Source organism: Aquarana catesbeiana, linkage group LG07 (assembly GCF_042186555.1).
Source record: "Aquarana catesbeiana isolate 2022-GZ linkage group LG07, ASM4218655v1, whole genome shotgun sequence".
Taxonomy (NCBI): domain Eukaryota; kingdom Metazoa; phylum Chordata; class Amphibia; order Anura; family Ranidae; genus Aquarana; species Aquarana catesbeiana.
The window spans coordinates 257956194-257981514 of NC_133330.1; the positions used below are offsets into that span (position 1 = coordinate 257956194).

Below are 25321 nucleotides of genomic sequence, written 5' to 3' on the forward strand. Positions count from 1 at the left end.
ATTGCTATAGTGATTTTCAGCTTCCCTGGTGGCCCATCAGATATGAGTTTGCATATTTACATTGGTCCTTGCTGGACTGATGTAAGTATGCAATAAGGATCATACCTGGAATTGAGCTTTAAGTGTCTGCCTTAGCTGAAAATTCTTCCGAAAATTGTGCTCTAACTCCATATCTACATTTTTGTTCTGGGTTAGAAACTCAGAAAGTGCTAAATCCAAAGGACCAGGATGGCAGAGGCAGCTAGCACTTTCTTATAATACATAATATGTGCTTTTAACATGAGGAATACATTTCTTTTCTATGTACAGATGTGAAATTGCCACCAAGTCTTATTCATCTTTTGAAAAAAAATAAAGTTTAGACATTTTCTTTAGTACATTACCAAAAATCTTTCTGAAATGGGATTTATTGCAAAGATATTTAATCCTGCCCTACAATAACAATTAAAATACTTAGCAAGCTGTAGGATTAAGTAAATTTAATCCTGTTGCTGGTCTGTCAGTAATGGTATAACAGGCTGGATATGTTTACATGTTGATTTAGCCTTCTTGAAGGCAGCGACTACTAAGCAGCAAAAGGCTGCAATATGAGCTGGCTCCAGGCAGTGTCACTCCACAGCTGAGACGCAAGAGTCTGGAAGATTCTTGTCATTTTATCTATCCCCCTCTTCTAGGCCCGCCTCCACCCCATCCCTCATCCATGCTAAGTGTATAAAGGAGATGCTGAGGTGAGCAGTCCCATACAGAAAAACTTATTTTAGTTTGGTAACTAACTTTAGTTTATAGTAGTCTGCCTTAACTGGGTTTTAGGAACAGATTGTCTTGTTGGACATATTAAGCATCAACATATCTCAGTGCAGCAACATGGGGTTTTTCACCCTTCATATTTTGGTGCCACTGGTATTTTGCCTGGCACAAGGGAGTTCTCAACTCAGAAGAGCCAATGACCGCCAAGGGCAATGTACATATACTTTCACAGTGCCCAGTCCTTCAGAAGGAAGCTGTACTGAACCTGGAGAAGCAATGACATCCATTAGGGAGCTTCAGCGTGAAAATGCAGCCCGTACCCAAGAGACAGCTGGCTTACAAACCAGGCTCAGCTTGTTGGAGAAGATGGTGAATAAATTCTTAGGAGGGAAAGACCTACAACAAGCCACTTCTTCACCTCAATCTTGGTCAGATAATCAGAATGAGCTGGAGACATTGAGAATGCAAAAGGATGAATGGGAAGGACAGAGGGTGAGTCTTGAGATGGCCTACTCTGACCTCTTGAAAGAAAAGACATCTTTGGAAGAAGATAAACAAAAACTAACTGAGAGACTAGAAAGAGTACAAGGACAATGTCCACCTGTTACTGAGGTATCAAGGAACAGGGACCAGCAGGTTTCACCAAGACAAGGTAAGTCTAGAATAATTACACACTAGGGCAGTGATGGTGAACCTTGGCACCCCAGATGTTTTCCCATGATGCTCATGCACTCTGCAGTGTAGTTGAGCATCATGGGAAATGTAGTTCCAAAACATCTGGGGTGCCAAGGTTTGCCATCACTGCACTAGGGGGTTGATTTACTAAAACTAGAGTGCAAAATCTGGTGCAGCTGTGCATGGTAGCCAATCAGCTTATAACTTCAGCTTGTACAATTAAGCTTTGACAATAAAACCTGGAAGCTGATTGGTTTCTATGCACAGCTGCACCAGATTTTGCACTCTCCAGTTTTGTTAAATCAACCCCTATACTTCTCTAATTTGAAGTTATTATGGAATTGTAAAAAACTTGGAAAAGTTACCCAAAGGAGGCGACAATAATTGAACCTCCTGATTTAATGCCTACAAAATGTCAAACGTTATAACATAAGCAGGTGACTAGTTTTTAAAATTATAAGTAAGAAAATAAATTTGGAGCTGCAAAAAAAGGTAGTCTGTAAGGATTATATTAGTTAGTTTTACTTTATATTTCTACACTTTACCTTGTTTCTAATCCTCTGCACATTTAACCCTAAACATGGAATGTATATTACTACCATCAGAAATGTGGTGACAAATTTTATCCTGACCACAACTTGCTAACACCAATGCATAAAAGTAATATGGTACCTTAAAGCAAGGGACCAATGTCAAAGCCTGTTAAGGTACCACCTTGGCAACTTGACACTATAAGCCAGTGTACTAATGACAAGTATCCTATTAACAAAAAACAGATTAGTGGAGAGCAGCCATTCTTTAACCGGTTTACAGTTTTAAAGTAGAAGTTCACCCAAAACCTAACTAACTCTAAGGCCCCTTTCACACTGGTGCCTCCACTTTACAGACTCTGCTTGTTCAGCAAGGGATCACTCCGATGATCCCCGCTAAGCAGGTGGATGACAGGTCCTGTCCACTCACTGTGCAGAGCGGAGACGGACCTAGTCCCGCTCTCCTCTATGGGGAAATCGGGGGAAAACAGACCACCTGTCCATTTTCATCTGATCATATCCAATTCGCTAGACGGATGGAAAATGGGACCACCATCCGTCTGGATTTTGCGGACAGGATCAGATCGGATTACGGCAGATGTCACCGGACATGTCACCGCTGACATCTGCCGCTCCATAGGGGAGAGTGCAAGGTTCGATCAGGTCTGCCCAAAAAACTGACAGGCGGACCTGATCGGAAAGCCCGTGTGAAAGGGGCTTAAATCTACTTGCAGACACATTCTAAAACTAATCTATCTAACCCTGTAAAGAAGAAATCACTATATATACCTTTTCTGAAGCCGATCTGGTCCGGTCTTCCAGTGGCGGATGCTGTGTGTAAGAGAGAACCGACAACAGCTTGGAAATGCCTGGGAAGTGACGTCCCCCATAGAGTTACTATGGAGCTTTCGTTGTCGGCTGCCTATCCTGCACACTCCCACACAGAGAAGCCAACGCTGACAGCTCAGCGAGGGACCGGAGCGGATGGAGAAAAGTTATGTTTAGCAATTTCTTCTTTACAGGGCTAGATTAATTTTAGAATGTGGCTGCAAGTAGGTTTAGAGTTAGTTAGGTTTTGGGTGAACTTCTACTTTAAGTATCATTGAGCCATATTTCAAGAATCTCACTTGTCAGTTTGCTGTTACTCTAAGACACCAAATAAAGCAGTTGCCAACAGAATTTTTAGCGCTAACCATAAAAAGGATGGCAAAAACATTTTTGATCTGCATTTCGATTTCCAGACCAGAGGAGATGGACAGTAGTCTTGGAATATCAACCCTTTCTAAGGAGTTCTTTAGTTCTGTTTTGTTAACCACCAAACCATTAGATCTTCATGAAGTAGAACAATGCATAAAATAATATTTTCAATAACTCAGTGACCAAACAGATATCATATTATATGAAAAAAGGGGTGAATTCAGTTTGGCTGCAATGAATCTGTGTGTGTTATTTAACACGGATCTTGATTGTATCTATCTATCATCACTTATCTACTGCTCCAAATACAATGATATTTCCTTGTTTTGATATCACAAACCATACATTGATTCGTCTTGACTGATTACACTGACCGTATACCTCTAGAAATATGCTTAAATGTTTGCTTCTGCAAAAGTTTTTAAATTGTTTAGCATATAGTACATCTAAAATACAAGGCACATTTACAGTAATAGTACAAAAATAACTGTTTAGTGAGTTAAGAGTGGAAGAATAATAGAAATGAAAAATCACAAATTCAATACAATTGTGCTCAGTATGAGTGAGAAATGTTTTGGTTTCAGTAAACGGGTTAATGTATGTACTTCTGGAAGTGACTACATTCACAAGTGTTTTAGATTTGTGCCTGCATTTTCCTGCTCCAGCTCCTATGCAAATACACAACCATTTGCTCTGGTTACTCAATCTTTATTCTCCCAAGTGTTTGAAAATCAAAACGTATCCACACATGCAAGTTATAGGACTGTTAAATAGGGGATGTTTCGTGTTTTATTATAACAATGACAAAACACATGGTTATGCAATTCAACCTGTTTTTTTTTACTCCAGTTGCAACATATGCAAAGACATACCTGCTTAAAGTGACACTGTCACAAGAGAAGTAGGGGGCTGTCATTGTAAGCCTCCTTGTGAAAATGCTTGCTTGCTGTCTGTGTCTGAATTCCCTATGTGTCAGAACTAGCATTCTCAGGAGAGAGTTCAGTAACCTTCATTAATCTCTCATGACAGCATCCCTTTGATTAGATCTCAAATGTATGCTTTATCTTTGTGAAAAAGGTGAATGGACATAGGGTGCATACACACTGATCCATATTAAAAATGAGCACACCTTGTACTGAATATTTGGGCAATATTTTCATTTTAAAATAAATTTCCATGACAACACCATACACCACAGAAAGTTATGGCTGCAATGTATTTATTGAATCAACCTACAATATCTTTATAATGCACTTTAATTTACAGACATAATCAGTCATATAAACTCAAAAACAAATAACTGTTTAAAGCGGAGTTCTGCTTAAAAATAAAAAAAAAAATTAAAGTCAGCAGCTACAAATACTGCAGCTGCTGACTTTTAATAATCACACTTACCTATCTCAGGGTCCAGCGATGCAGAGGAAAGAAGCCCCGCTCGTCTCCCCCTCCTCTCTGTGGCCCCAGCATTGTAACTGTAACAGCTGGGCACCCACTGCGCATGCGCGAGCTGCACCGCGGGCCGTGACTGGCCGGGCAATCATCTGGGACCTTTGACGTGTCCCAGATAATTGCCGAGAGGGAGGGGGGAGAGGTGAGCTCCCTTCCGGTGCCGTGGTGCGCCGGGAGGAAGTGGGAGCTGGGACGCCCCCCCCCCCAAAAAAATGACCTGCCAAATGTGGCATGTCAGGGGGTCACCTCCCTTAAAGCAGAAGTTCCATTTTTGGGTGGAACTCCACTTTAAACTCCAATAGATATAGATATATTTAAAGCTGAACTCCAAGAACTATTTTTATCACTTACCTACATTGGTCAAGCTTGGCACAGTGCGAATATGAATATCTAATACCTGATGATCCACTGGGGAAGCTGTAAATAACTATAGTAGTTGATGCTACTACAGTGCTAGCTGTGATATATTGGGTCTTGATCAGGTTCTATGAGAACTGCCTTTCCACTGCACACACAACAAAGGGGATTGCTTGCTTGGCACCACTGCCATTCATAGATTACCTTGTATTTTTTTTTCAATGAATACAAAGCATTCTCTGATTGGATGAGATGTAGGGAGAGGCAGTGATGTCACATTCTTCACCTTGTCCAATCAGAGAACACCTTATACTAATTGAAAAGAAGAAGCCAAAAAAAGAGTTCTATGAACAGTGGCAGTGCTAAACATGTGATTTCCTCTGTGGTCAGTGTGCAGTAGGGTAGCCTCTCATAAAGAACCTGAGTAAGACCTGGAAGATTGTGGCTATCACAGTAGTAGTGCCAACTACTACAATGGTTTCCAGCTGTCCATCAGGTATGAGATATTCATAGTTGCATTGGGGTTGATTTACTAAAACTGGAGAGTGCAAAATCTGGTGCAGCTCTGCATAGAAACCAGCTTCAGCTTCTAACTTCAGCTTGTTCAACTAGGCTTTGACAATAAAACATGAAAGCTAATTGGCACAGTGCGAATTGCAGAACTGCACCAGATTTCGCACTTTTTAGTTTTAGTAGATCAACCCCATAGTGTCATGCTAGAATATTGTAAATGTTCAATACAAATCATTTCTGGAGTTTACCTTTAATTAAAGTATGCAAAATACATACTACGTTGCATACATTTTAATATGGGGGTTGTGTAGCAGCCTCCCCAGCCCCCCTAATACTTACCTCAGCCCCATCTCTATCGAGCGATGCCCACGAGTGTCTCGGCCATCCAAGACTCTCCCACCTGATTTGCTGAGACACAGCAGCGGCTCCATTGGCTCCTGTGGCTGTCAAAGTCAGTTAGCCAATCAGGAGAGAGAGGGGGTGGGGCCGAATGGCAGCTCTGTTTCTGAATGGACACAGGGAGCTGCAGCTCAGTTTGGGTGCCCCCATAGCAAGCTGCTTGCTGTGGGGGCATTCAAAAGGAGAGAGAGGCCAGCAGCAGCGACGAGGGACCCGAGAAGAGGAGGATCCAGGCTGCTCTGTGCAAAACCACTGCACATAGGAGGTAAGTATAACATGTTTGTTATTATTATTATTTTTTTTTTTTTTAGGAAGCGATTAGATGCAAAACGCGTTGACCTCTTGGAACATATAGCAAAGACATATTATTTTTGTCTTATTACATGGCGAATATCGTCCAATTAGAGTGCATGTTCATAATTTTATGAATGTTTTTTCATATTTTTTTGCAATAAATATTGTTATTTTATACAACAAAAGATGTGGCTGTTCCTCTCTGTTACCAGTAAACATAAGAAGGTGCCTTTTTTGGTAATCTCTTAATGTATGACATCTGTCATTTATGCTTCAAGGACAACTTTGATACTTAAATGAATCAGGCTGTTTTCTGAATACTTTTACCACAGCATGAGAAAACTAAAAAAAAAACCACCACTTTCTGGATACATTGAAATTAGGAGAATGTAAATTCTAGTGTAATTTCTGTGGCAGTAGCCTGCTCTTCACTAACGATGCCCTTTTTTTCCCAGTAAGGCTGATTGACCACAAAGTTATGCCTGAAAGATCATGACCTGCTTCCTAGTCCTTTTTAAGTGACAACATATTCATTAGGTTGCAAGGATTAGTAACACGAGACAGGACATACCTAAAGGGACCCCGGTATCTGGTGTCCACAAAGTATTTATGGTCTGATAATGAACATATGAATACCACAGATTTAAAGGGCATCATAAGTTCACAAAAGGCTCATTTAGCTTCTAGCTGCTATAAATGAAACTGTATAAAAACAGTGACCTGGCTGAAATATAATCCATTAAAAACTCGTGCGTGTTCCCATTCGAGTCACTTTGCTGCGTCCATTGACACAGACAGCGGTATTCGGTCTTGCCATCCGCTCCCTCATTACTGGCTTTGATTGACAGCACTGGGAGCCAATGGGGATAAAAGATCTGCAGACGTGCATGGTGCTGGATCAAGTGAGGTCTCAGGTAAGGAAAGGGGGGGCTGAGGGGGCGATGCTAACACCCAAACATTTTTTACCTTAAAGGGGTTGTAAACCCTCATGTTTTTTCACCTTAATGCATCCTATGGGGGCCCCTTCAATGCATAGGCTATTTTCTATAAAATATAGATCTTTTATTGCAGAACATTGGTCCATCTATTTTGGTCCAGGCTATCCAAAGGAGTGTGCACGATTTGTGTAGGGGATCCTAATCACGGCCGCGGAGTTGAGCACTCTTTTACTGATTTAAAGTGGGGCAATTTTTTTGGACTGTTGTTTTGTCTTTCACTTATGGATTCAGGGTGGAAAGGACACTTATTTATTACTTTCATATTTGTCTTTTTTACTTAAGAATGAATATATGAATATTTTCTTATATATCTTACTTGTTATAGAAAAATTAGCGCTGCCTATGGTGTTTTCTATATTTTTTCACTTAATGGTTTCACTTTTTTTTTTTTTGCAGCTTTTTTTTGTCTTTTGTTTTTGTTTTGTTCACTTTTTTGGCTTAGCGCTGTTTTTTTCACACTGTATATTTTCTGTATAAGGTGAACTTAACCTTTAAGTATGAAAAATTTGACAGAATTTAGTGTCCGTTGTTTTTTTCCAGTTGAACTGAAGCAACGTTCAACAATTTAAGTTGAATTTTATACTTCATGTCACAGATAGTGCAAGAAAGCATAAAACTAGTCCACCTCCTTGACTCCCAACTGCACATTAGGGACAGACAGAAGTGGCTGCTTTAGAAGCCATAGTTTATAAAAATACTGGTATTGCGAAGCAAGCAGATTATGTTGTCCCGACTTCAGTTCCCTTCCTTAAAATTTTCCTTTTCTCTTATGTTTCCTGTTGTTTGAGCCTCTAAGAAACTTACTATTTTCGTTAAAATATAAGAAATTGTATTACATTGTATGTAAAATAAACCTTTCCTAAGAGAAACAGAGGTTGCCATTGCTGGCCTCCTTCTAAAATGTCAGTTGCTTGGCTACTACATTCTACATTCTTGTTTTGGGCTTTTGACTCAGAACTTTGAAGCCAGAGGGTCAGAGTGGAACATGTGAACAGGGTGTATGCAGGTAATGTAGCTTGAGAAGGGGAGCAAAAGGTAACCTGCCTTGGGCCTCATTTGATCTTATAAAGGATCTTGCCCCTAAAAATGAAGCTTCCTCTTTTTCAAACCTCCCCCTCACCACTACAGAAATCTCTTTTTTTTTTTTTTTTTGTTTGCTTACATTTTTTGTTGTAGAAGTTTGGAAATACCCGCCCCATCCCATCTCCTCACCTAGGCAAATGATTTACAGTGCCCCTGGTGCCTCGTCACATATCCATGGTTTGCACTGGGAGCACTGCACTTTATTCCATTTATTAAGGGAGGAGGGGATAGGCCTAATGGAAGAGAACTCAGAAAAGACGTCACCCTCCTGATGATGTCACAGGAGAAAATGGCAGCAGGGGACCCGAGCAGTGGGTGTAGAGAAGTTTATCTCAGCAGGACAATGCTGGATCTGCTGGGTCAGTGAGTATATGAACTGTGTAAAACCTAGCATCAAATAAGCAGGGGATTAAAAATAAATAAATAATGGAGGGGGGGTTCCTCTTTAATTTGGCTCTAGGTTATAGTCAAAGCAGAATTATAGGTCAAAATAAACTCTAAAGAGATTGCCACAAATATGGCCATAAGATTTGTCAGTGATACCTAGGTGGATTTGGTACATAAAGCTGTAGGTGACACTTATGCCCCGTACACACGGTCGGACTTTGTTCGGACATCCCAACAACAAAATCCTAGGATTTTTTCCGATGGATGTTGGCTCAAACTTGTCTTGCATACACACGGTCACACAAAGTTGTCGGAAAATCCGATCGTTCTGAACGCGGTGACGTAAAACACGTACGTCGGGACTATAAACGGGGCAGTGGCCAATAGCTTTCATCTCTTTATTTATTCTGAGCATGCGTGGCACTTTGTCCGTCGGATTTGTGTACACACGATCGGAATTTCTGACAACGGATTTTGTTGTCGGAAAATTTTATATCCTGCTCTCAAACTTTGTGTATTGGAAAATCCGATGGAAAATGTGTGATGGAGCCTACACACGGTCGGAATTTCCGACAACAAGGTCCTATCACACATTTTTCGTCGGAAAATCCGACCGTGTGTACGGGGCATTAGTTCAATGTTGACTTGGGGTGTCCTGGAGACCAGAGCCCTAAATTGTTGTAGAATGGACAGGTTAGCTTTTTTCAGTAACAATACATAGTAATGAGAGACTGATTGAGACAAAAGGACACAGCAGTTCTCTGTGGTGAAAACTTTTTGTATGACAGGGTAAGCATTTGTACCTTTATTCAATTGACTCTTAAGATGATATGTGCTCAGAGATATGGGTGTAATTGTTATGGTCACATGATTGCATTAATTGTGTGAGATGGGAAATTAGTTGTAATCAATGACAAGTTAACAGCATAGTGCTGGTGTACCAGAGCAATAGAGTATGGCAATAGCTTATATGTCTCTTTTGAAAGCAAGTGAACGGTGCAGTTCTTCAATCGCCCCACAACCATGTGTATTGCACTAGAGCGGGGTTGGTGGAGTTAAAGCAGGCAGTGAGGAGGCGATACAACGCCTCCTCAGCTCCTGTCAAATGCTTTCTAAAGATTACACTTCAGAGAGCAAAACTAGTGTGAACGAGCACTTAATAATTCTTTATAATTATTTTTTACAATGTTGTTTATTTCTTTTCAAATTTTTTAAAAGCTCTGTTTGGGGGGGGGGGGTGAAATATCAGTGGTCTAAACATACCCTTGATGTCTCACTTCTGAGACAGAGAAAGGGACTGAGCATATAGATTCCTCAATCCTTACCCTGCAGCCTCAGCTGCACTGCAGAATGAATGATCAGGAAGCACTCTGTACAGAGGCTCCTGTTCATTCACAAACTAAAGCATAGTAAACACAGATTAATATGCTTAAATTATAAATTAACACAGTGAGCGATTGATACTGATCGCCCCCTGCTCCCCATCCTGAAATAACCCCAATGTACCCCACAGCAGCTGCAGCCAGAAAGAGAGAAGGAGAATCCCGCAATGCTGTGGGGGGGCAAAAGGTTTATCAAAGCATCAGGAAAAGGGGGTGATCAGAGCAGTCGCCTGTGGCTCCCACTCCATCAGCTGAAAGCTGGCCCATCTCTTAGTACCCAATGTATGTAACGTTAACCTCTCATTGCCTGTTCTTTTGCTTATGAGCATTAATCTCTCAGCTGCCAATGACCAGCTCAGGTGCATTTACCCATTTGAGCCCAGCAAGTGTGCGTTAACCCCTCAGGACCAGGTCTCCAGAAAATATCCTTCACAAGAATAACCAGCAGCGGCCAGTTTCCTGCTACCGATTTTAACTTCTATTCCTCCTCTGTAAAATCCTCCTGTCTTTCACATCTATGACTAAGACCATATTTTTAATAGATTTGTTGCTAACCATGGAAAGATCAGTAACCATCACTTGCTAGTCCAAAGACTAACTGCTCTTCCTACTCTCATATACTCCACACTCTTCCTCTGCACATACTTGCTGTCATACTTTCCACAATTCTCTCCTGTGCATACTGCTCCCTGTTCTACCTCCAGACTCCTTTACTACACATACTGCCCACAGTCTTAAACCCCATACACACTATTAGGTTTTCTGCAAATTTTTGTCTTCTGATTTACCAAAACCATATGATATGGGGTCAAACCTTAAGGCTGGGTTCACACCATTGCGAATTGGATTTCCCCGCATCCAATTTGCAATAGCAGGAGATTTTGACCAGCTCTCTATGGAGCCGGTTCACATATTTCCGCTGCAGGTCCGGTGCGTTTTTTGGTCCGTTTCAGGTCCGAATTCAGCCCAAAATTCGGGCTGAAATCGGACCTGAAACGGTGAACCAGCACGCACTGGACCCCTACTGTGAGCCGCATGCGGCTCATATGTGAACCGAGCCTTAAGCCTCGTACACACGATCGGACTTTCCAACGGGAATTGGTCGATGACAGGATGTTGTCAGTAAATCTGACCGTGTGTATGCTCCATCGGACAATTGTTGTCGGACTTTCCACCAACAAATGTTGGCTAGCAGGTTTTCAAATTTTCCGCGGACAAATGTCTGCTGTCGGATTTTCTGAGCGTGTGAACACAAGTCCGCCAGATAAAAGTCCAAAGTACAAACACGCATGCTCGGAAGCAAGCACGAGCCAGAAGTGGTCGCTCTTGAAAACTAGTGTTCGTAATGGAGAATTAACATTCGTGACGTGGCAAATTATGAAATCTCCAAATGCAGCGCACAATTCTTTTTCTTTAATGAGATAATAATTAAGCTGCTTTGCTGGTGATACTGATGGAGTTATTGCAATTTTCAAAGTCTTTTTTTTTTTTTTATTTGGGCAAGTTACCACAACACCATTATCCCGTCGTTTTTAAGATCAAAGATACAACTATGTTGGTGTTCCTTGTCAATTTTACATTGTATTTTTTAAAATGTAACTGCCTACTCCCAAACTGTCATTTGAAGTAAAACACATAGCCATGTATTATTCTCCACAATTTTTTTATTGTGCATTCAAAAAATAAAACAAATAAAATTAGACATGCTATCTGCCAATAGAACTTAACCAAAATTGCATTCTATGCATCCAAAAATATAGAAAATATACCAAATCATTATTCAACCAAAAAAATAAATAATGTCAAAGCAATAACTCCAAGGCCAATAATAAATAACACATTATCTCCTCCGATTCCGCAACACGGCTGGTTGACGAACGGCCGTTCAGAAACAAACTGAAAAGTGCGAAATGAAAAGCGCAAATCAACACTCACCAAACTTCTACTAACACAAAATTAGCAGAAGGAGCCAAAAAAGGTAGTGCTAAAGAGCTGAAAAACCACGTAGTACGTCACTACGTTCGTAATTGTTGGCCAACAATTGTGTGGCCATGTTTATGCAAGACAAGTTTGGGCCAATGCCCTTCGGACAAAATTCCACGGTTTTGTTGGCCAACAATCCGATCGTGTGTACGAGGCTTGAGAGTTTCAATTTGCATGCAATCAGGCAGGCCCTTGCACTACATGGTTTTGGTAAATCTGAAGACAAAAATTTGCAGAAAATCTAATAGTGTGGATGGGGCTTTACCCTTAATACTCCTGTCTTGCACATACTGCCTACAAGATATGAGGGGTTCTGCTTTAAGGAGGGGGTATGATTACTGTCAGCTCTGAGAAGGAGGGTGCGGCTTTGGAAACATCATTGTGTGGACGCACCCTGAATCTCTGCCAGGTGTAGCATTGCAAGGAAGGGAGTTTTGGTGCTATGGAGGAACACAGATCCTAATATATAATGCACCCATTGTCATCTGTTTTTTTGTCATTTTCTGTGCAATGCATTACTTATAAAACTTGTGAGTATATATTTTCAAGACTTATTTTTTTACAGGTCATACTATCTTCACTGTGCCACTGCACTCTGGCTCTCTTTTCTTTTACATTGTATGGTGATTGGCCCAATTAAGACTAGGAGCTGCAATGTGCATGAGAAAAAGTGACACGTGTATTTGACATTGATATAGACTTCTAATGTGAAACAATGGTGAAGTATTCATTGTGTACGTTAGTGCTGCCTATTGATTGTTATTAGTCTGGCAAACCAGTGAAAAAGAGCCTAGTGCTCCACCTGAAGGTTGCAAAAATAATAATAATAATATTTCACATATACATGCAAAAAGTTCAAGTATTTTTCACCTCTGAATACAACACAGTAGAAAAACATTATAAATGTATTTTAAAGCAAGGCAGATACAAACAACAGGCTAATGCGGTTGGCAGGCTACCAACGCGGTTAAATATTACCAGTCTTTACAGCTTTAGGTATGAAGAAAAAAAATGTTATCAAACTATATTTTTTGAGCCCAACAGTTTCACTTTTCAAAACTGTACATAAACATTTCTTAGTCCTTTCATAAGAGTAAATTCTATTTAGTTATGCTCTGATTATTTTTCAGGACCGTCACCTGCTGAAATCCATGGAACTGGAGGTAGAACATCCCCTGTGGCAGAGAGGATAAGAGATGGAATAAGAGATGGAACTGCAGACTGTAAGTTAACTATGTAATAGACTTGGCTTCACTCATTCTTTACTTGGCTTCATTCATCTTTGTATAGTGGGGTCATGTTTATCAGGTCACAGAGATACTTATATGTCAAAAAGAAATTATGTTTACACATTGTTGCGTTAGATTATAGCTACATATCACTGTACAATAGGACTTTAGGAAAAATTGTAAATCTATCAGAATTGTGTATCCTCTATACTTTTTAATTTTGGTTTGACCATTTTGCGATAAGTTTCATATTCGTAAATATTTACTACAATTTCAAACTTTTTTTCAAAAATATTTTTCTGATAGCATCATAATTTCTATTATACCCTAGACCAGCCTGTTTTAACCAGTGTACCCAGGCAGGCACCCTGGCGTGCCTTCAGGTTTCTTCAGGGGTGCCTTAGCAAAAAAGCCTAAAAATTGCCCAAAAATTGTATGCAAGCCAGCAGATGAATGAAGCTTGGGTTTTAGGTACACAAAGCCACAGGTTTTCATTGTGCACCATTACAACCTACCCGCTACTGGCGTGCTAACACAATGATGTCCTTAGTTGATAAAGGGGCATCAGGCATGCTTGTTTGCCCCCCTCTCTTTCTGTCATCATTGGGGTCATATTAGCTGAGTGAGGGGGAGAAACTAAGGAAGAGAAACATCGGAATACTAGTCAGTACCAATGGTATATTTACTTTGGAAGAATAAATTGCTGCTAAGGTTAGGTGCCCTACATGTGTGGATGTTGCTGCATTATGTAAAATGAATTATTTTGTTTTTTACATTTTAGAATGAGGTAAGATTGTGCATAAATTTATAGGATGTCTTAGCTAAAAAATTAAAAAAAAAAAAAAGGTTGAGAAACACTGCCCTAGACCAGTGTCTCTCAGCCAGGGTTCCTCTAGAGGTTGCTTGGGGTTCCTTGAGCAATGAACAATTTCTGCCTTTCAGATAAGTTCACTCTAAAAACAATGATCTCTTTAGCAATCTGTAAGGGAGGGATTCTTCTCAATGACCAGAAATGTAAGGAGCATTCTTCTCAGTGACCATCACACTAGTTAGTGTATCATATGTTGAGTTGTGGATATAGTAATGTTTAGCAGGGGGGTTCCCTGAGATTGAAAAGTTATTTCAAGGGTTCTGCTGTGTTGAAAAGGTTGAGAAAACCCGCCCTAGATCCGTATCTACTCCAGTTTTCAAGTAAGGGTTCCTACACACGTATCAATACCCTGTGTTTATGCATCATTTATTCAGCATTTTTAAAGCCTCATAACAATGGGTATAATACAGTGCTGTTCACACAGGAGTGATATCGTTGTGTTTTGTCAAGTTAAAAACTAAGCAGCATGTCGCTTTCATGAGGCACCGACACTTCTCAGCCACTTCCATTGATTTCAATAGTAATGCTCTATAACTGCATTTATAAAGTGTTAGCTGGGCATTAGGGGAGAGACAGTGGAGGTTCCTGTATGCCAAAATGCACTGGGAAATAGAGAGCTAGGACAGAGCAGCTATAGCCACTTCCTCTGTGTACAGAATAGCTGTGTGGTAACACTATTTACTTCTGTGCAGAGGCAAAAGCATCAAGTCAGCAATACTGGCAGTACCGGGTAGGAGCAGAGGCATTTAGAATTATTGCCAGTGGCAAAACTTTTTCTTTCAGCAAAGCTGAGCTGGACCAAGCCAAATGTGTCTAAGAGATCAAAGTATATGAATCCATCTTGTAGAGAATTCACATATATGTCTGCTATCACACCACAACCTAAGCGCACCTCAAAGTAGATCATTTCCTCCATCACTTCCCCATTAAGCACTTCCAACTAGATTAGAAATAATTTCATGGGCATTTATCATGCATTCCTGAAGCTTTTCCAACACTTTATAAACACAATGAAAACACATCATAAAGACACCATAAATGCAATAGGCGCGATAAAGGGCATTGCTTCTTTTTTCATAATTACCATATATGTAAACGAGCCCTAAACCCAACAGGTCATGTTTTCATGATACACCTCAGTGTATGCAGCTGCACTAATTACTGAGCCAGCAACAGAAATTTAAGTCACCTTTGCAAGGTGAAGAACATCCTAAAAACATGACCTGTTGGGGGGTCATTAGCAGAGGAGGGATTCGGAAACACTGCCCTAGACAGCTGTGTTTATGTAATAGTGTCAAGCAATATATTGACTGAATTAAAGCAATTGTGAATATACTGTAGATTTAGGAAAAGGAAATTAATTCCTAGTCACCAAGCTGGAATGGATTTAGATAAAATAAAACACAGGCAGATACCTTTTATTCTGTACCAAGAGGCAACAAATAGAAAATTATTACAGTGATAACAAAAAGAAAATCCAAATAACACTAAAAGAAGCAACAACAAATTTGAATGTACTTAGTGTGGCTAGAGTAATAAAGGACTGATATTGGTGATAACAAATTAGGATTGCTCATATGTTATGGATTTTTACTTTATAGTGTCTCGATGGGGTGCAGATGGTATGGGCTACCTGGAGCTGAAATCAGAGCTTACAGCACTTCCAGCTTCAAGAATGATCGCCGAAAACCAATCGAATGTTGAGAGTTTGCAGAATACTAAAATGGGTGGTAAGAATATTACATTTTCTGGACCTACCCATATTTCTTTATGCACAAATTTTTAAAACATTTATTTCACATTTCCAAAATACAATTTTAAACCGAGAAATTAACTAAAGGAGGTAACCCTAACACTGAAAGCACAAAGGTGCCGTGATTCCTTTACATGAGTTACTTTTAGAGGAATTGTTAAAGTATATGTGAGCCCTAACCTTGTAAAACAACTAGGGCTGAAACAACTAATCGATTAATCGACAACTAATCGATTATGAAATTAATCGATTACTATTTTCATAATCGATTAATCGGCCAGTAACATTAATGGGGTTAAAAAAAAACTAAACTGAGCCCTTTATAGTACAAAAAGAGCAAATAATCGCTACTGTAAATATTACTTTCACAGTTCTACACTAAAAAAAATGAACCCCTTACAGTAGTGATTATCTGCTTTTTTTGTACTATAAATGGCTAATTTTAATTTTTTTCACCCCATTATGTTACTAAACGTCTTAGACCTCGTTCACATCTATGTGTTTTTTGGTGCTTTTTGCAGAAATGCACTACAGCTCATCTACATGGTCTCCTATGGGACACGTTCACGCAAAACTATGCTTTTTTGGTTCAATATACTTCAATAAAGGAGCTGCAGAAAAGCATGTAATGCGTTTTTGCAGTAATATGTGTTTTTTAATCTGCCCAACAACAAATTGGCCAAAAGAAATGCAAAAACGCAAATCACAGCAAAATCACGTGCACAAAAATCAAAACGCACAGCAAAAAGCACTGCAGAAACAGATCAAAAGCAAACTGCATAGGTGTGTACCAAGCCTTATGCTGGCCACACGGATCAATTTTCAGACAAGAATATTCAGACGAAAAATCTTTGTACATTCATTGAATGAAAGAACGAACGTTCTTAAAATGACATTTTTTTTGAAGGAAGACATTGTTTTTGTTTTTAATAAAAAAATTTGATCACTGAGTCTGATGATATTTACCAGATTCACCCTTTAATAGTATATACAGTATATATCCTCTAATAAAGTATATCTCCTCTAATAGTATATACAGTATATCTCCTCTAATAGTTTATACAGTATATCTCCTCTAATAGTATATACAGTATATCTCTTCTAATAGTATATACAGTATATCTCTTCTAATAGTATATACAGTATATCTTCTCTAATAGTATATACAGTATGTCTCTTCTGTCTGTTATTCTCAGAGTGGATTAGATATTTTGCTCCCTAACCATATAGTTGGTCATTTATATTTACCACTGCATAGAGATATTTAAGAATAAATTACCGGTACCTTTTTTTAAAACTTTACACATTAACTAAATTATACACCATACTTTTTTTTAAGGTTATTAACCGAATAATCGATTAATCGAAACAATAATCGGCCAACTAATCGATTATGAAAATAATCGTTAGTTACAGCCCTAAAAACAACCCACTCAGTGTAACCCCTTCACGCCTTAGGGTAAAACAAATCTTAATGCCTAAGCACAATTTTGCAACTTTGACATGTGTTAATAAAACCTTACATATCATCACAACTACTTTGTGATCCGGTGGATGATACCTTTTTTCAGGACAGATTGGGCTTTCATTTGGTGGTAAATGGTAATGGATATCTCCTGATTTATTTTTATTATCAAAGGAAAACTGGCCCAAAATAGTAAAAAAAAAAAAAAAAAAAAAAAATTTGTTTAAATGTAGCTGTATATTTCTTGCTACTACTATAACCTTTCACCAAAGAACACCCCAAAATAAATTCTCCTGCTCCGGACAATCGCAGCAATACCACATAGGTGTATGTTAGTTGTTGTTTGTACCCGTAGTACAGCCCAGAATAAATAGTGCACATTTTGCTCTTTTTATCCAACCTAAAACACTTTGACACTAATACTAATTTTAAAAAATCCTGTCAAAAAAAAAAATACTGACTCTGAACTTGAACCAAACACTAACTCTGGCACTGATCTAGATCAAACCTTGATCTAGGTATTTTTTTTATTATTATTATGATTTAAATTTTTTTTACACACACTTTTTTTCTTTTATCTCTGCAAAGAAACAGATAGATACAATGTCTTTCTCTCCTCCATTCACAGAGAGAAAAAACATGGGGGCAGGATTCACAGTGACTGATCACTGTGGTAGCCAATCAGAGGCTATCACGGCGATCAGGTAACCTGGAATTTGGAGTTCCGTGTCCCAATCGTTAGTACAGGGCCTGGGGCTCTAGGTGAGACCCCGGTCTCTCTGCTGGGAGATGGTCAGTTTAAAATAGGAAAGCAGGGGAATTCACAGGAACACCAGGTATTTCACACAAAGGACTCAGAGATACAAAGAGAACAGGATACTTTTTAACACAAGTACATGGTACGACAGACACATATCAGGAATATGACATTTTGAGGTAACATATTATTTAATTGGAATTTTCAACACTAACAAAAACTGTTTTTTGTAACAATATTGATGCTTACAATAAAGTCTCAATGTGTCTTTTCATTGTGTCAATGTACTTTCAGGAAGCTGTGGTGAAATTACCTGGGTTGGAGAGCCCAGAACTTACCGAAAGGCTGACAACATTGCTGGAAAATATGGAGTCTGGATGAGAGACCCAGAACCAGTTTCTCCATTTAATCAAGACACCATTTGGCGGATCAATACAGTGGGAGCAGATATACGCCAAGTTTTTGAGTATGAAAACCTTGACCAGTTAGTAAAAGGTTATCCAACCAAGGTCTATGTAGTACCTCGCTCCATGGAAAGCAATGGTGCAGTAATCTACAAAGGTTCCCTCTATTATGTACGACGAAAATCTAGAATAATTGTCAAGTATGATTTCAAGACAGAGACCATTGCAATTCAGAAGGAGCTTCCAGATGCTGGATATCATGGACAGCACCCTTACTCTTGGGGAGGCTATACAGATATTGATCTGGCTGTAGATGAATTGGGGCTGTGGGCGATCTATAGCACAGATAAAACTAAAGGATCTATAGTTATATCACAATTAAATCCCAAAACATTAGAGGTGAAGCAGAGCTGGGAAACCACAATTCGCAAAAACTCAGTGGCTAATGCATTTATGGCCTGTGGTACCCTGTACACAGTTGCAAGTTATTCTTCTACTAGCACCACAATCAATTTTGCTTATGACACTCATACTGGTGTTCAAAAGCAAATCAATGTCCCATTTAAGAATCAGTATGGCTATGGCAGTATGGTGGATTACAACCCCAAAGAAAAGAAAATTTATGGATGGGACAATTATAACATGGTCTCCTATGATGTGAGATTGTCTAAAATGTGAGAAAATATGGAAGCAGAAAAGCACAAATGGACAGGGCAGGGTGGGATGACTGCCTAATGGCATGGGGTAAACTAAAATGGAGGGTTAAACTTTGCCAAACTTAGAAAGCCAAGAAATAGAGGAACTACCTCTTGTGCACTGACTCCCCATATTATGCATGCTTTAGCCACTGGAAACAATATTCCCCTATGCAGTGAGATAACGCTGACCAACAAGGATGCACAGGGGACAAAAGATGCTTTGCATAGTTTTGTGGCTTTCAGAGCTCCTAGTAGTATGTAACCATGTACGATATAAAGTATGTGTGACTTTTACAATTCTACTGATCCAAAAGACTAACAGATAAGTCAAAGCTAGGTAAAGGGAAGAGATGATAATTCTGAAAGTCTCCAACATTAGACAGAAATTACAGCAAAGAAAAACAACACTATCATACTTCATTGAACGGCTGCTCAAAACAGGCAAGGCCAACAGTTTTGGAAAGGTAAAGCTATAGCTAAATACTAAACATATGCATTACCACTATAGTAAGTTAGTTGTACGTATGTAATGTAATTATATTAAGGCATGCTCTGCCTCATTGGTTCCAACGCATTTTTTTATACTAATGATTTATTGTTGATAGTGTCTATATAGATACAGATGGACATGGCAAGCATAAGGATGAATTCAAGTTTTCATATGCCATGCTTATTCTCGTAAGAAAAATAAGATTGGTAATGTATGCGGCATGACTAGATCAAATTTCTCTTACTGGAAATTGATGGGTTACTAGAGTTTATAAATTAATAACTCACTTTCTTAATCTGTTCTAGTGATCATCAGAATGAAGAGGTATGGAACTAAATAACTTTGTGTACCTATTCATTTTTCTGTTCAGAAATGTCCTCTGTGTTACCATGGCCATTGGCCACTAACCAAAGACTAAAGCCTCGTACACACGATCGGATTTTCCGGCGGGAAATGTGTGATGACAGGCTGTTGGTGGAAAATCCAACGGTGTGTACGCTCCATCGGACAATTGTTGTCGAATTTTCCGCGGACAAATGTTGGATAGCAGGTTTTAAAATTTTCCGAGGACAAATGTCTGTTGTTGGATTTTGCGAGTGTGTGTACACAAGTCCGTCGGACAAAAGTCCAAAGTACACACACGCATGCTCGGAAGCAAGGACGAGCCAGAAGCGGTTGGTCTTGTAAACTAGCGTTCATAACAGAGAATTAACATTTGTGACGTGGCAAATTATGAAATCTCGAAATGCAGCGCACATTCTCTTCTTCTTTAATGGGATAATAATGAAGCTGCTTTGCTGGTGATACTGATGGAGTTATTGCAAACTAATTTTCAAAGGCTTTTTTTTTCTAGTGATATCAAGAGATTATATATAATTTTTTTTGGGGGGGCAAGTTACCACAACACCATTATCCCGTGTCCCTTGTCAATTTTACATTGTATTTTTTTTAAATGTAACTGCCTACTCCCAAACTGTCATTTGAAGTAAAACACATAGCCAAGTATTATTCTACACAAATTTTTTATTGTGCATTAAAAAAAAAAACAAAAAAATTAGACATGCTATCTGCCAATAGAACCAAAAAGTACATTCTATGCATCCATAAATAAACCAAATCAAATCATTATTCAACCAAAAAAATAATGTCAAAGCAATAACTCCAAGGCCAATAATAAATAGTATACATGTTATCTCCTCCAATTCCGCAACATGTCTGGTTGACGAATGGCCGTTCAGAAACTAACTGAAAAGTGCGAAATGAAAAGCGCAAAATCAAAAGCGCGAATCAACACTCACCAAACTTCTACTAACACGAAATTGCAGAAGGAGCCCAAAGGGTGGCGCAAAAGAGCTGAAAAAAACATGTAGCATTGTACGTCACTACGTTCGTGATTGTTGGCCAACAATTGTGTGCCGTGTGTATGCAAGAAAAGTTTGGGCCAACGCCCTTCGGACAAAAGTCCACGGTTTTGTTGGCCAACAATCCGATCGTGTGTACGAGGCTTTACACTGAGCAAAGGATATGCGAAAGTAGTGTATGCACTGCTCTCATTAATGAATGACAGTTCATGGTTGCATATAGATAAACTTGGAAATATAAAGCTGTGTGTAAAAACCCTTTTCCTGACAAGGATTTCTTATTCTTCAATGTAGCTTACGGGCCTCAGATATGTTTAAATCCAGTGCATTGTTGTCCCTTTTTTACATAAAGCTGCTGCTGAACCTTCTTTAAATAACCAATCATCATGTCCTTGGTATAAGTAGATGAAAGCTAACAGAAATGAGTCACTATAGCCTTATGTACACCAAGTGCACTGATGTATAGCTTTCAGAATTTAAATCGTGTTTTCAATTGTTTTGATTTTGTTAAAAATGTAACCTATGAAATTATTCAGCATATACCACAGTTCTTGAAATTGACAGATTTTTATTTTTATTAAATGATACATAAATCATCTTTTTTGTCTGATATGAGGCTATTTTACAGAGGGGAGCAATTAAAGTAGAGCTTATTCTTTCAACTTTTCTATTTTTGCTTTGGAAGACAAGAAGCAGCCCAATTTAATCCTTTTCTGCCGTGGCTTTCCGAAAGTGTGCACAACCCCCTTCTAAAGAAGAACATGGAGGCTGCTGTTGCTGACTTTTTATGCTGGAAATGCTAGTTGGCTGGCTGTCATGCTGACACTGTTTCTTCTATACTTTGAGTCAATAACCCAGGACAAACATATGGATTGGATAGGAACTTCTGATTCCCTTCTCATTTGTTTGATCTGCATACCTGTTCCAGGACAGTAATTTTAGAAAGTACTCATATGCCTGTAGTCAGTATAATAGCCAGGCAAATAGTATCATCGGAAGGAGGTCAGCAATGCAACCCCCCTTGTTTCTCTCTAATAAATGCATACTTTAGTTCTGCTGGTAGAAATGATAAGCTTATACCACTAGGCACAGATAAAAATATGATATACATTCCACTATAATCAGTACAATTATATGCATCGATATTTTAATGCTTTCCCCTTAAGGACTAAACTGTGTTCATGATTTTCAGCTGCTCTGTCACTGGCTAATTGTAAAACAAAATAACCTTATAGGATAAGCTGCATGACATTTTGTTACTTGTTAGCATTTATTTAATTAGTAGATTAATGTGAGCTGCTATGTAGTCATAAAAAAAACATGGAAGCTGCCACTGCCGACCTTTCCTTTTTTCAAAATGCTAATTGCCTGTCCATAATGCTATCCTCTTGCTTTAATACTTTCTGAGTCATTGACCAAAAACAAGTAGGAAGATGAGAACTTTTTTTTTTGCTTTCCTGATATGTATATTTTTGGGGCAGACAACTGGAATATTCACATAGAGGTAAGCAGTGACAGTCCCTGTATGACAGATTTACTTCAAGTAATCCATACATATAGGAATCCGATCATCTTAATGATTCACAAGATCTTCCTTTACCTGACATCCACTTTTTCATGTATAGCAGGAAATGCTTAATCATCATCTTACAGATGCAGTTTGATATCTCATCGTCACTGCCCTATTAGCAGAGATGAATTGAAAATCATATTGGTTTTCCAACTCCATGGATCCCTTGCGCCAGTCTCCCAAGGCCCCCCCCTCATTCACTTTTCATTAGTGAGATTGCTACACAAAACTGTGCCAATAACATTTGCATAACTGTAAGGTTGATTTATTAAAACTGGAGAGTGAAAAATCTTGTGCAGCTCTGCACAGAAACCAATTAGCTTCCAGGTTCCTTTTGCCAAAGCTTAATTGAAAAAGCTGAAGTTAGAAGCCGATTGGCTACCATGCACAGCTAGAAATAGCACCTGTAAAGCGCCTCTCAAATCACCCCAGTGTGAAAGCACTGCTATAACAGCAGTAAAGCGCCGCTAAAACCAGTGCCGCTTTACCGCAAACGCCGACACCACCCCAGTGTGAAAGGGGTCTAATCATGTGATAGCATAGCTGAAACATGCCCATTATGTTTAGTCCTAATTGCCATTTCTCTAATGTTATTGAAGCCTTTCATAAAACATTTATCATTTGTATTTGTTGCTAATGAGTTACTTGTGTATTATAAAAATAATAAAGAAATATATTTTCTAAAATCTTCTTAAGAGATCTGGATTAATTTAAAGTGTATCTATGGTCAAAACTGATAAGTATTATATTACATTCCACATTGTACTTTATTTCTAGCCTACTCAAATTTATCTGAATGATGTAAAAGTTTGTAAACTTACTTTGTGAAGATGCCCACAATTTATTTCCTTGAATTCACTGACACTTATTCACTGTGCCCTGTGAGTAGGCACTGCTACAGAGGAGGAGTTTCAGGAGGCGGAGTCCGCACAGGAGTCACTGCCTGCAGGCAGGAAGGTATCATGGGATCTGTTTCATTCAAGGAAGTACAGATTTACACATTGGGGGTTATTTACGAAAGGCAAATCCACTTTGCACTACAAGTCCAAACTACAAGTGCAAAGTGCACTTGAAATTGCACTGAAAGTGCACTTGGAAGTGCAATCGCTGTAAATCTGAGGGGAAGATCTGAAATGAGGGGAAGCTCTGCTGATTTTATTATCCAATCATGTACAAGCTAAAATGCTGTTTTTTTATGTTCCTTGCACGTCCCCCTCGTATCTACAGCGACTGCATTTCCAAGTGCACTTTCAGTGCAATTTCAAGTGCACTTTGCACTTGTAGTGCAAAATGGATTTGGCTTTAGTAAATAACCCCCATTGTGTATATAGTCTGCTCCCTTAAAGGTTTGTATTTTTGTTTTGCTGGCCGGTCCCCACAGCTCCTGAGTCGGACATTTTGATAATAAGGCAACTCCTATCCTCATATTGATTAGTGGTTCCAAATTAATAATAATTACTGCAGTAGGGAACAGACACAAAAGATACACTCAGCATCTTTCCAAATAATTGTTCTGCTTTATTATGACGCAATTGAAGGTTTTTATACACATTATTACATAGGTATCACATTAATATTACAATTGAACGTTTATGGTTACAAGGGGCGTTACATAGGCAGGCTAATTCTAATCAGGACTTGAAAGAATGTAAACATCATTAGTGCCGTGTGCACAGTGAGGGCAGTGTGAAATACATACAAAATAGAATACAATTATATATAGAACTTACAAATTTCCATTACAGTCTCCCCTCTTTTGATCAATATTTTGATCACTAACTACACCTGCTATCACCTTTAACCTGGAACCTCCACACACTTAGGTGGAGGTAGTCCTGGCCAAAGAGGCAAAAAAAACTCCATTGTGGAGAAAATAATAGCTGAGCAGCTTTTTCATTACAAAATTACTTTTCATTGTGAAAAACAAATGGTTGATAAGACATATTTACAGAGTATTGGCTGTACACTCCTGTGGCCAGAATGGCCTTCTAGCTTAATTGTTGGCATGCTGACTTATCAGCATATGTAAACACAGACAATTCTACATAAAATGGAAGACGTACAAAAGACAAATATGACTTCAACATATATATATATACAAATTTCCTCAATAACCTGGACTTCATTTCCAACCAAAGGTCGTCTAAACCAGTTTTAATATATCTATATTATTAAAAAAATTGTTAAACTCATTTTAAAAATTAATACTCATTATTACTTAATTTTACTTAATTTCCCTTTTTTAAATGCACTGTTTCCACTATCAAAGGATATTCAATTTGTGTAATACACGGTTAAATGTAACCTTCATTTTACCATGTTTGGAAAACAGATTCAAAAATAATTGTGATCACATTGTTTATCATTAGATTCGTTAACCCGGCACATTTTGTTATAAATTTTTTGTTTAAAAAACTGGAATTGGCATGGTGTCCTTCCAGCTTATCACTGACCTCTCATCCCAGCCACATTCTTTCATGAGAGCACAAAGGAGGGGGTCACATCTGCATACATGACACACATAAGAGATAGAACTAAAGGTTCCAGCATTCACACACACATACACCAATATCTCTCTAAAATCACTTACATTTTCCCCATTTGTACACAACACATGCATATCATTCTCTCACTTTCTTTTAACTGTTTTTATTTCCCTGCTTAACTTCTGCTTTCTTTATTTTGTTCTGATATCCTTTGCATCCAATGTATTGTAATACCATACTTCA

The 25321-nt window shown here is 38.8% G+C and overlaps 1 protein-coding gene across 1 annotated transcript; it reads left to right on the plus strand.

Moving 5' to 3' along the window:
• Nucleotides 1-711: 711 nt before the first annotated feature.
• Nucleotides 712-21619, plus strand: MYOC (myocilin). Its single transcript, XM_073593236.1, has 4 exons — nt 712-1399; nt 13125-13217; nt 15696-15824; nt 18364-21619. The coding sequence occupies exons 1-4, from the start codon at nt 865-867 to the stop codon at nt 19149-19151; spliced, it is 1545 nt and encodes a 514-aa protein (XP_073449337.1). The 5' UTR covers nt 712-864; the 3' UTR covers nt 19152-21619.
• The last annotated feature ends 3702 nt before the right edge of the window (nt 21620-25321 follow it).

Bases quoted from the DNA above. Each gene is read 5' to 3' on its own strand.
- MYOC (XM_073593236.1), top strand. From the start codon at position 865: ATGGGGTTTTTCACCCTTCATATTTTGGTGCCACTGGTATTTTGCCTG. The intron at 1,400-13,124 runs GTAAGTCTAGAA...ATTATTTTTCAG, and splicing joins GCAGGTTTCACCAAGACAAG to GACCGTCACCTGCTGAAATC. The intron at 15,825-18,363 runs GTAAGAATATTA...ATGTACTTTCAG, and splicing joins GCAGAATACTAAAATGGGTG to GAAGCTGTGGTGAAATTACC.